The sequence below is a fragment of the Orbicella franksi genome, chromosome 2, assembly GCF_964199315.1.
Source record: "Orbicella franksi chromosome 2, jaOrbFran1.1, whole genome shotgun sequence".
Lineage (NCBI taxonomy): Eukaryota > Metazoa > Cnidaria > Anthozoa > Scleractinia > Merulinidae > Orbicella > Orbicella franksi.
Genome location: NC_138146.1, coordinates 13,979,447 through 13,992,011, shown reverse-complemented (window position 1 = coordinate 13,992,011; position 12,565 = coordinate 13,979,447). Strand labels below are relative to the sequence as shown.

Genomic DNA, 12,565 nt, shown 5'->3' with positions numbered 1-12,565 from the left:
ACAGAATACTCACTCAGGGGCATAACTGGTGATAGACTATAAGAGTCTCCCATCCAGGGGTAGGGGGAGGGAGTAATATTATTGTTTTCCCTTTGCTATAAGAGCGTAATATAGTAGGCATTGTGGGCCGTTTTGATCGGCTTGCAAACTTTTAACCTTATTTGAAGCACAATAAATTATTTATATTTGGTGGGGAACATTCCAGATATCTCCAGAAATTGGCACCAGAAAGGATCCCCAACTGGAAATGATCTCGGAGCAGAAAATTAATAACTTCTAAATTGGAGGGCAAAATTACATGGGGTGATCTCAAACTGCAAAGTGATCCCTGATTTGCATTGCAAATGATGCTAGATGGCATAAAAGCTCTTGACATAATTAAAGTGGAGCCTTGAAAATCATTTGCAAGTCTACGTCTTAAATATTAAATCCAATTTTTAATAATTAAATTCTGTTTGTTTGGCACTAACATTTTCAAACTTGCAACTAACTTTTCAGAAGAGGTCATAAAATGGTAATTTCATATACTCTTTTTTAATTTTCGTACCCTGCCAAATGGAAGGAAGAATAAAAGAGGTAAAAGACATTCTCTGGTAAAATTGTTTAAAGTTGTGAGCTTTCAACAGCCAGTCTGCTGTCTTCGACGGACAAAAATGAAATGATAAAATAGACCTAAAAGTTTTTGAATATAACAAGCAAATGGCATATATTAAATAGAATATGTGTGAAAGAATGTGAGAATGCTAAAAGTGTAAAATTAGTGTTTTTTTGTAAAAGAATGTTATATTGTCCCGGCAGAGGGCACAAATTGTTGTTGGCCTTGACCGTTTTCGCTGTGTGCCAGGATTCCAGCGTCTTTCTAATGCGACTGTTGCCTTTGTCAATTATCTCAGCATTGTTAAAGTCGATGGTATGATCAAAGGTCCAGACATGTTTCGCTACATTGGAGCCTTTAGCACATTGTTTAGTATTTCCGATATGTTCTTTTCGCCTTGTACTAAACGATCTTTTTTGTCTCGCCGATGTAACACCAGTGACAAAACCCACAAGGAATTTTGTAAACAACATTGCACTGGTCGTCGATCCGAGGTCAAAACTTGGGAACAGGGAACTCTTGTTGTAGTGTTTTGATTGGTTTGTTGGTTACTCAAATATCATGACTTTTGAGAATTCTAGAAAGAGGCTCGGTAATACCTTTGATGTAGGGAAGGACCGTGAAGCTCTGACTATTCGTTGGGTCAGCCCAACTGAAGAACATCCCAACTAGCTCTTCAAGTGAAGGTGCTGGAGGAGTCAAAGATTTCTTTCTTATGATATCAGCAGTGACTTTTTGTGGGTAGCCATTAGATTGTAACGCGGTGCTAATGCGATCAATTTCATGGGCTTTTCCAGCTTCTGGGTTTGGAAGTTTTAGGGCCCTATGTAAAAGTGTTGCTACAGTGCTGATTTTGTGCTTTCTGTGATGATGTGAACAGAAATCAAGATATCTGTCTGTGTGCGTGGGCTCCGAGAGACATCAATGTTGAGCCTCTCATTATCGCGAGAAGTAAGGGTGTCGAGGAATGGCAGCTGGCCATTAGATTCGTGCTCGATGGTGAAGGAAATATGCGGGTCGACAGAGTTAGTGAGTCATGAAAAGAAGTAACTGCATTCTTTTTGATGACACAAAAACTGTTGTCTACATAACGTTTCCAGATTTTGGGTGGAACTGGGGTTGAATCGATTGCTGTTTCTTCAATTTCCTCCATACATAAGTTGGCTACTACGGGGCTGACAGGGCTACCCAGGGTACAGCCATGGACTTGTTTGTAGATGTCGTCATTGTAAATGAAATAATTGTTGGACAGCACAAAGTTTAGTAAACAAATTATGTCATCAATGTCTAGATTGCTTCTGGAATGGAGAGAATAATCATCTTCTAATTTCTTCCTGGTGTAGTTACAGGCTTTTTCTACAGGAATAGCCGTGAATAAGGAAACCACGTCGAAGGAGACCATGGTTTCATCATCTAAGATGTTGATGTCAGCTATATCACTGGAGAACTTCTGTGAGTTAGGGACTGAAAAGCCATTTCGATTTTGAATAGGTGCTAGGATGTTGGTGAGAAATTTTGAGGTGTTGTAAAGTGCAGAACCGATGCATGTTACAATGGGTCTGAGAGGGTGTCCCTCTTTGTGATGTTAGATGGAACCACGGATGGCGGGTGGTATACCATTGTTAGATCTCAACTTGAAGTAGGTGGATTCATCAATCTTTTCTTGTTTCTTTAAATTCAAGAGTATGGCATTGAGTTCACGTTCAATTCGGCTGAAAGGGGATCTCGTGATAAGCTCGTAGGTGTTTCAGTCTGCGAGGAGAGATTTCATTTTGTTGTCGTACTCATCTCTATCCGTAACCACAAAACAATTTCCTTTGTTGGCTTTCATGATGACTCGGATTGACGACCAGTGCAATGTTGTGTACAAAATCCCTTGCGGGTCTTGTCCCTGGAGTTACATCGGCGAGACAAAAAGATCGTTTAGTACAAGGCAAAAAGAACATATCAGAAATACTAAACAATGCGCTGAAGGCTCCAATGTAGCGAAACATGCCTGGACCTTTGATCATACCATCGACTTTAACAATGCTGAGATAATTGACAAAGGCAGCAGTCGCATTAGAAAGACGCTGGAATCCTGGCACACAGCGAAAACGGTCAAGGCCAACAACAATTCGTGCCCTCTGCCGGGACAATATAACATTCTTTTAAGGAAACACTAATTTTACACTTTTAGCATTCTCACATTCTTTCACACATATTCTATTTAATATATGCCATTCGCTTGTTATATTCAAAAACTTTTAGGTCTATTTCATAATTTCATTTTTGTCCGTCGAAGACAGCAGACTGGCTGTTGAAAGCTCACAACTTTAAACAATTTTACCAGAGAACGTTTTTTACCTCTTTTATAATGAATCCTGGTATCGGATCTTCAATATTTTTATGGAAGGAAGAATCCTCAGAAAAACAAGAAGAATTGGGCTCCTTAGAACAATCTGCCTGAGTATCACCAGGCCTTCCTTAGGGGATAGGTTAGGGGAGGAGAAGAGAAGTGGAGGAAGGCCTGACACATAGGTATTGATTGGCTTCACAGATTGGTGTGTCATTATGGAATCGTGCCCATTGAAACACTTCAGGAGAAAAAAGTGGGGTACGCAAGATATTTTGTGTGTCATAAAGCTTTGCAGCTGTCTTCAGTTCCCTTTGACTTCAAAAGCAGAACTCCCAAAAGGGAGTTAAATAATTCTCCCTTTCAGTCCATTCGAGACAACAGGAGCAATTAGTATTGTGAAAAAGTGTGAAAATGTTCTTGTTTTTGATCAATGCTAGCTGTGAAGGAAACAAAGATCGCTTATGCAAAACTATGCGAAAAATATTTCACTTCAAAAGACACAACAAGCGACTGCCATGTGGAAATAAACACAAACCGTATGGAAATATACACGGTCATGAGAGAAGTTTAAAAGCTTTTTTGATTTTGATGTTCACGTAAATAGAGAAGGGAGAGCAATGGATGTTTTCTGCGATGGCTGTCACTTAGAAAATCCTGCTGAGAAGGAAAACAGCGATCACTTTGGTTTGCTGGCGCCGATTTGTCAAGTATCCTCAAGCGCTGCATATGCCAGTTTTTATCGTGCTGTCTGGTAAATAACTGGATCTCACAGAAGGACTAAGGTGAAAAGGGCAAGTAAATTGTAATTTTTTTCCTGGTATTTTGTATCGACTATTTTTGAAGAAAGTAATTAGGTCCGCATTTGTTCGTACTTTCTGTTGTTTGTTAATTTGGTAATATCGTTTGTGCATTTGAACCAATTGATACATTCGCCAATATCTCTAGGCAAATTGAAAAGGTTATTCGTTCGGTCTGATTGACAATATTATTATGGACTTGTTTATGCAAAGCTCTTGTGTTTATTAAATTTAAGTGATGTATTTCTCAACAATAGCAGTTAAATCTAGATGACCTTGCTAATTATGTCTATTGTTACACAATGAATAGATTGAGGCTTTGCAGGCAAATTTCAGGAACAGTGGTTTTTGATATACATCTCTCAGCATCTCTGCTTCTAGTTATGTATGCCCTGTTAACTTTTTTGGAAGCTAATTTACATGTTCAATTGACGTGTTTCGATGGGCACAATTCCATAATGATGTCCAAAATCCAGTCATTGCACTGATTGGATAACACATGAAAGACTCTTACGTCACTGGAAGACCAACAAGTCCAAAATGAGAAGTACTTGGAAGCATTTCATAGTGTTAACTTCTTTATGAACAAGAACAATTTCAAGAAAGTGCTCCTGAGCCCTTTCAAGGTGTAGTAAAAAGAAAATCACTCCTCTTTATGTGCATGGGAGTGATGAAATTGGAAAAGACAGTCTTATTTAGTTTTTAATCAAGTATACATGTAGCTTGGTGAGAGTGTTGTATCAAAGCCTTGGCGTCAGGCATTTCTTCATTTTCTTTTCTTTCCTCTTTTTTTTTGTCCCTGAAAAGCATAATGCTCAATCTAGTAGAACCAATAGAACACAATTACAAAGGAATGTTGGCCAATATTATATCAATTGTGATATACCAAAGATGAAAAAAATGTTCAAAAGGTCATCAATCATTTTAAGCAGAGCTCTCAAGTCTCGTGCATTGAGCATGAGACACACACAAATGAATTCAGTCTCGCACTCATGCTGAAACTATTGTTTCTCACACATTTAAGGTTCCTTGCTGCTTTAGTCAAGTACCTACATATCTTTTTGGATATCATGCACTACTTGTTTGCTTTGTGCTTCCTTTGACACTTTCCTGTAGTGGGAATTTTTGTGCAGAGCTGCTCAGAATGAAAGAAAACATGTCTTAGCTACTTCAATTTTTCAAAATTTTCTAGGGGGCATGCCGCCAGACTCCCCTAGAAAGTGATGCCTGCGGTATCACAATCAATGGCTATGCTGTCAAAAATCTCACTCTTTGGCAACAAATCAACTTGAGAGCTCTCACATAATTCTCACAGTTGGATAAAAACAATTTGAAGTGAGGTTCATTGATAATTTAGTTATATACTTATTCCCTTCACTTATTCCATTACAGTCAAACTGGATGTTCTTTTGATGGGAACTTTGCAAACTTCCGCCGGAACATTGGTATTTTGATAGGCAGTTTGAGTCAAGCAAGTTGCAACCTGCACAAGCCACTTGCTCAGTTCATTTGGTACCTCATGGCAAGAACTTGTTGAGATTTTCCAAAATGTTTCAAATGTTACTTCAATATTCTAAAGACAGGTTTGCAAGTTTTTGCGTGGATGAAACACAGAGCAAATATCAAGATCTTCTCAAGTGGGTGAAAAAAGCTGTACCGTTTCTTCAAGGTGTTGACGACCAGCAAATCATAATATCATACAAAGATCTTTCTTTGCAAACATTTATCAATATTAATAGGAACGACAGTTTACATGTCTCCGAAGCTTTTAGGAACGCTTTGCCTTGTGTTCGTTCGTTCCAACCAGGCTTTCCAGGGAAATACGTCCCCATGTTGAATGAGTTTGTTGACAATATTGGATACCAGTTGAGGCGATACTCCAACTTCTTCTGCGATTTGTGCCTGTTCTGAACCAGACATCCACAGGGCAACTATTTTCTCCCCTTTTTCAAGCATAGTGGTACAATTATAATATAAAATTATGTTAGCCATCATAAGCCACAGTAAGAATTTCGATTCACAAACTGCTCTTCAAATGATATTTGAAAACAGCATGAAAGCAATAGCAACTTGCTCGCATGGATTGCAACTTGCTCGACTCAAACTGTCAATCAAATACCAATGTTGCAGCGGAAGTTTGCAAAGTTCCCATCAAAAGAACATCCAGTTTGACTGTAAACACCAGAGACAGTGTTTCATTGGGATATCCAAACACCAAGAAGAGAGTTGAAAATACGACACGCAGCAGAGTATTTTTGACAAAATTTGAGGTGTCTCGAGTATTTGATATATCTTCTTAATCAAAACAAAAACTAAGGAGTAAACAGAGAAGCAAAATCATCAAAATAATATGCTTATTAAGACCAGGTATCCAAACCTCCGTCACAGTGGTGATTTTCTTTGTTTTAACTTGATGAATTATTAATGAGTCTGAGAAGATAATAGCAGGGACAGCTGCATAGACTGCTGAAATGTTTTCTTTGCTTACAGCAGCTCGAAGAAACCATTTTGCTTATGACCCTCGCAAGCTGGGAGGTGGATAGCACTCACTTCCTCAAGATGTAGTAGCCAACTATTTATTGCTTACAAAAACTCTATGTCATTCCTATTTTTTCTGTGGGATCATTTGTAGGCCACACATTGGGTATCATTTTCATATTTGTGTAGGCCACACATTGGGTATCATTTTCAGTTCAGGATCATTTGTGGTTCATTTTGGTGATCATGTCTAGTGTGGGAATCATTACTGGTGCTGTACAGATCTCATTTTGTTCTGATACTGGGCAAAAGCGCTTTTATCAAATAAATTATTTTATTTGTTTTTCTCGACAGTTTCTGCATCTTTTTGGATGATGTTACTGAAGATTGCTTTATCGATGGCACAAGTCACAAAAGCAGGAATGGAACAGAAACCCAATGCATCATAGCTTGGTGAGTTCAGTTTTCCTTGTTAGCAATAAACATGACTGTAGTCTTTGTTAGCAGTACCCTGTCGCTGGCTACATACTGGCAAACATGCAATACAATTGACTACACTGACCTAATTTATAATTGGTTAATAGATTACTTTTGCTCACCTGGTCATGGATGTTTTTTCAGAAGTATTAAAAAGTTTGTCAATAAGGCAGTTTTATTGATATTTCAAGCCCAATAGATTCAGTATGGGGTACATCTAGAATTTCTATTATTTCTATAATTATAATGCTTATCCTTGATTGCTTTCTGCTCATCTTTCACTCCCTAAACTTGAGCTCATCTGAATCTAATAATTTGCAATAAAAATTATAGTGTTGTTTACACAATAGCACAAAACAACATTGTCCTGGATATGTCTCATCGTTGCACAGCACATTAAGTGTTAAAAAGCACTTTTGAACTACTTTTTCATCCCATGGGGGAAAGTAAGGGTGGGATGGGTAGATTTGTGGCATTTCAAAGCAAAGTTAGGTGGTCATTGCTGAGTCAGTTACAACTTCAAGAAAAGTTTGGACTGAGGTATTTTCTTGAATGATGACCAGCTATGCCAATCAGACTAGCTGGATAGCTTTTCATAACCAAACTTTTCATGTACATTGTAAGGGAAGCTTCAATTTTTATTATTTTACACCACCAAATTGAAAATAGTGCCATTGTTTCATCAGCACCAGTATTTTACCATAGCAACCGTGGTGACACATTGTTCGTTTTGTACAGGATCATTTTTAATAAAATGAGTGTTTCTTGAATCTTACTCAAGTTATAGTAAGACTAAATTTGAAAAAAGAAGAGTCAGTGTACTAAGAAAAATTTTTCATGTGTTATTTTTTGGATGAAAGAGCTACACTTTGAATGCAAAATTGCCTTCCTAATCATTTTGAAGTTTCTAACCAGCTCCGTAGAGAGCTGAATTTTTTGTTTTCAATATTGATTAAGTATAATGATTAATTGTAGTGATACCAGAGGAAAGGCTAAGAAAGGGAATGATGTGATAGGTTTCCTAAATTTGTCATTAGAAACCTAGTCAAGATCCATGTTAGAGCCAAGCCCCAGACAGTGAGCCAACTCACAGGAGAGAATGCTCAAGTAAAATTGTATAATTTAATGACCACTGGTTGCAACAATATTACATTTAACCTATCAGCTATACCATAACTGAATTATTTTGAGATGTCTTACATACCAAATTTTCAGATTAAAGCGCAATGTTTGGCAGCTTTTACTTTAATATTAAAAAAAGTTATAAACACCTTTGAGGTTAGCTCACAGACCCTCTCCCTATCCCTGGTTAACCCAGGACTGATCAAAACCTTAATTTCTGATTAATACAAATATATCATCAACCAAGCAGGTTACTAAGAAAATCATCAGAACTGTAATGGATACAGCGTATTGTTTTGATCCACCATCAAATTCTCAGAACTGGTACACATGTTTTATTTAATAGAATTGTACGGCTCTCCTTACTGAGAGAAATTTTGAAACGTTTTGAACTTGATATAAAACCAGTCATAGATGGCTGTTTGCTTTCTCTGCAAGATAAGTTTGTAATTTTGAATAGATCTGTTTGGCGCCTTCAGAGTTAATGCTGTCGGTCAGGAATGTAGAATGTTAATGAATGTTTCATATAACATTAACTGCATACAAAGGTTAGTATGTGTAATCAAATGGAGACGAGTGAAAATAGGAAATAATTTCACACATGTTTTGTGAAAATTCTGATAATTATCAGAATTCACAAAATGCGTGTGAAATTATTTCCTAATTTCACAAGAAAACCATTTGATTACCTTTTAATATCGTGGGTGACAAATTACTCTCACAACCGTAACCTTTTTTACTGGTTTATTCTATCGAAAACCAAGAACATTAAGAAGAATATAGTTGTAATTTAAAGCGTACATTCAGTGTTCCAGATAAGCAAGGGGTCTCAGGTCAAAAACCTGACAAGGTCAGCAACATGACCCGACAAATTACTAGAAAATTTGTGATGATTTGGTGGGAGCATTGGAAATTGACCCGTTGGAATTCCTCATTGACACCATACCTTGAAAACTCATCTGGAACCCTGATACATTATTGCTAAAGTTCGTAATTTTCTGAGTTTCTTCTCGAAAAATACTTTTCGAATTCTTCGTACTTTTTCATAATGTTTCAAAATTAAGGCAACTGTCAAATCTTTCTTAAATGATTGGCTCTAATTCGTCATGAACTGATGAATGAAAATGACAATGGCGTCCGTTGAAATGAGCTGAAACTAAAATTTTGCACGAGGCCATATGAAGTTTTGACAGTTTGTTTTGAAGTGAAATTATCACTAAAAATTTACTACTAAGAAAACTTGCCTAAATAAAAGTCAAGCGAAAATGCACAAAGTTGAAAAACCCTCAGGGCTGGCAAGGAGCATGGTTGCAGACAAACTATACATCACGGCTTGTTGTGCACAAAGCGTTAGCCTGCCCGGCATGTCCTTGGTTTATCACCACATTACCGTGAGTTGTGGAAATTGTAGATGTGGCCACTGCTCACCGCTACAGTTGACTAGTGGCTGAAGGGGAACTCGACTGGTTGTCTGGTTAAAGTGGATTTCTTTGCCATCAATGATGTTAGACAGTTGTTGCTACTCGTCTTCGTTCCCAGAGTCATAGGCTTCAACGCTTTGTTCTTGTCGATGGCCAGTTATTGTTATTGTTTCGGATTTTGAAACTCCCTTGGCCTTCAGCTTTCTGACCACCGTTTTCCGCACTGAGTGGTTGGATAATCAGTTTTAGAGACCCAGGTTCGTAATCGGTTCTGTCTTGTTCACACATGAAGGCATAAAACCATGCGAGTACTTCATGTTCAGGAACATTCATCTCCAGGTTTCTCTCAAGGCTATTTTCGTCACATCACTTCTCAAAAACCCTCACCCAGTTAATTGTGCTCTTCTCGTATTTAAGTTTTCTGCCGCTTCTTTGAATTCCGTAAATTCTTCATTGGTCACCATCTTAAATCTCGACGTCATCTTAGCACTGATCGAGATACAAGAGATGTTGCCATAGCAATTTTGTAATTTCACATGTGAAATTATGAATTAATGCTGAAATTTCGCACCAAAATTAAGGAGTAATTGGTCACCCATGATATTATTATTTTAACAAACAGCTGATTGTGGAAGCTTGAATGTTTTTAAGGACAATGCCTACTTCTGTTAGTGCCCACACGTTCTGCGCATCACACAATTCATGGATTACATGCCACAAATGTGCTAGGGTTGAAACTGGTGGAATCAACTAAGCTACTAAGTGTACAACTAAAATATCAGAAAAAATTTCAGTCTGTGACCAAAAAAATGTTTAATGAAAATGTGCTAAAACCAGGAACACCAGAATAGCAGCTGGCATATTGCAAACAGTTGTGAAGTGAAGAAAACGATTGCCTGCTACACTAACCACTAACTGCTGAAGAACTACATGTAGCTACTTAATCCTTAGAATATATTTACACTGAAATCAAACTGTAAGCTTCTACATGAAGATGGCATGGCCATGGTGCATGCGCTTAACAATAATTGCACAATTATTGCGAGAGATGCAAATCTGTGATTTACTGGGTACGTGACAAGAAAAATGTCAGACTACAAAAATGATTTCAAAAAGATGAAACCAACTAGTTTAGCTTAAGCCTATTGAACATGTGATTAACTTGTTGTGTGCAAGAGCTATGTAGACTGTATTTTTTGCTTAGCAGAGATGTTGCTGTTGTTACGATTATTTTTTTGTTATTAAAAGTTACATAGGAAAGGTGATTTTGTGTCACCACTTGCTATGCATTTTAAAGATTTTTATAAACATTGCTTTTGTGTATGTAAAGGCGAATTCTAAGGAAATCTGTGAAGAAAAATTTTTGTTCTTCTTTTTAGAAACTATGTTGATGTCAGCATTTTTGCTCCCCACTTATCTTTTTTTCACTTTTCTTCTAGGATTCCCGTGGGCTTATAGCCCTTGTTGTGATATTTTTTTTCCACATGGTTGTACTTGTTCATAGCTCGATTTCCGGCAAAATACCTTTGTATCTAGTAGGCAACATCCTTAAAGAGACTGAAAAAAATTGTTCTATGTTTTCTGCTCAAAATAATTTGATCAATTTTTTATGCTTTTGACACAAGACTGTTGAAAATTACCTGCATGTAAAATACCTTTAAGATTCTCTCTTGTTTGTTATTGATAAAAGTGCATTCTAAAAGTCTTGATTATTTTCCAAGACTGTTGGATTCTCTGCTGTCAGATAGTTGCACTCGAGTTTAGACCTCAACTAGCAGCATTTAAACAATAAAGGGGCAGTTAGTTTGCTAACGTACCAGAAATGTCAAATGTTAGGTTATTAGATACACACACTAAAAAGGAAAGACTTAACATGGATTACAAACAACGAAGTTAAAATACTGAAACCAAGCAAGTTTAATTCTTTTGTGAGGGTGACATTTGTCATAGCTCCCGCTGGAAGAAGTGATGGCAGAGAACTGAGGTATACCTTTGGAGAAATATCTTTAATCAAGGGGTTATCTGTCACCAGTTTCATGCAGCTAACGTAACAATGACAACTAGTACAAGTGTAGAAAGTGATATGAATAATTCTGTTAGAGACATTGTCTTGATTTACCACCAAGTTCACAGAACAATAATTATGAAAGGAAAAGTAAGGCAACTAGTAGAGAGAATGAATGGATTGATCAAAGTGGTGTACATAGCGGCCAGTCCTTGTATAAAGGAAAAGCGTGATCCTAGAGAATGTGCATGTATTGTCTTGATATATAACTGTCATCAAAGGAATGTATGAAACGCGTCAGGAGAATTGATATTTTAACCTTGGGACTGAAAGGGAATAGCATATGGCTAGATGCAAATAAAAAAAGAACTCAAATAGACCAATTTCGCTATGTGAAATTCAGCCTTAAACAATAGACCTCAGCACGAGGCTCTGGGAAATAACTACAGAGTTTGTGGGGTTTATTCCCCAGAGCCTCGTGCTGAGGTCTATTGTGTTAGGCTGAATTTTAATATATCGAAATTGGTCTATTGCAGCGGTACAAATTACTCTGAAGCTTGTACCATTAACATGTTTTTTGACCTTTTTTTCTTTTAGGTTGAAGTAAGACGTGAGGAGCTCAAGAAAGGAGGAAAAAACAGGAAAAGTGCCTTGGAATAAAAATTTGCTCTTTTCAAGCGAAAAAAATAAAAACATTCAAGTCCATTGGCGCGAAAATTGTTTTGGGATTAAAAAGTTGCACTTTTAAAGCGACCGGCAAAAAAAACACAAGTCTTTTACGTGATATTATTTTTTGGTTATTGCGCTTTTAAAAGGGACCAAAACAAAGTCGGAAAAAAGCTAAGTCTTTTGGCGGGACAATTGTCCTCAGAAAAAAAAAGGTCTGTACATTTGAATGGTGTCTGGTTTTGAGTCAAAAATATATTAAGTCTTTTGGCGGGAAAGTTTTCTCGATTAAAATACTGCGCTTTTAAAAGGGACCAAAAAAAAAGTCGAAAAAAAACTAAGTCTTTTGGCGGCAAAATTGTCCTTAGGAAAAAAAGTCTGCTCTTTTGAATGGTGTCCGGTTTTGAGTCAAAAATATACTGTCTTTTGGCGGGAAAAATCTTGCCTTGTGCAACGGATTTGTCCCATCAAAAGTCAAAGTATATGTTTGTTTTCTGACTAGACTCTGTTCAAAATCGCAGAAGTTTTTTTCTTTTTGGCAACCCTACATAGTCAAAAAATGGTAAAAGAGATAGCCTACATTCCGACTAGTTTCCAGGCCCCTTTTAAAAGCGCAATATATTTTTTTACTTATTTGTATGCAATGAAAGACAATAAACAAAAGAA

General features: G+C 37.2%; 1 protein-coding gene and 1 pseudogene across 2 annotated transcripts in view; one reads left to right on the top strand and one right to left on the bottom strand.

The window, feature by feature from the left end:
• LOC145478085 (uncharacterized) overlaps positions 1-3,145 on the bottom strand; it is a 3,471-nt pseudogene extending 326 nt beyond the window's left edge.
• LOC145478086 (uncharacterized) overlaps positions 1-12,474 on the top strand; it is a 13,880-nt gene extending 1,406 nt beyond the window's left edge. Inside the window, exons 4-5 of one of the 2 annotated variants that reach the window (XM_081455992.1) lie at positions 6,563-6,661; positions 11,831-12,474. In XM_081455992.1, coding sequence (XP_081312118.1) covers positions 6,563-6,661; positions 11,831-11,840 — 109 coding nt within the window. In that variant the 3' untranslated portion in view covers positions 11,841-12,474. Of the gene's footprint in view, positions 1-3,537; positions 3,716-6,562; positions 6,662-11,830 lie in introns of those variants that run through there. The other variant, XM_081455991.1, reaches the window with a different exon arrangement.
• Positions 12,475-12,565: the final 91 nt, after the last annotated feature.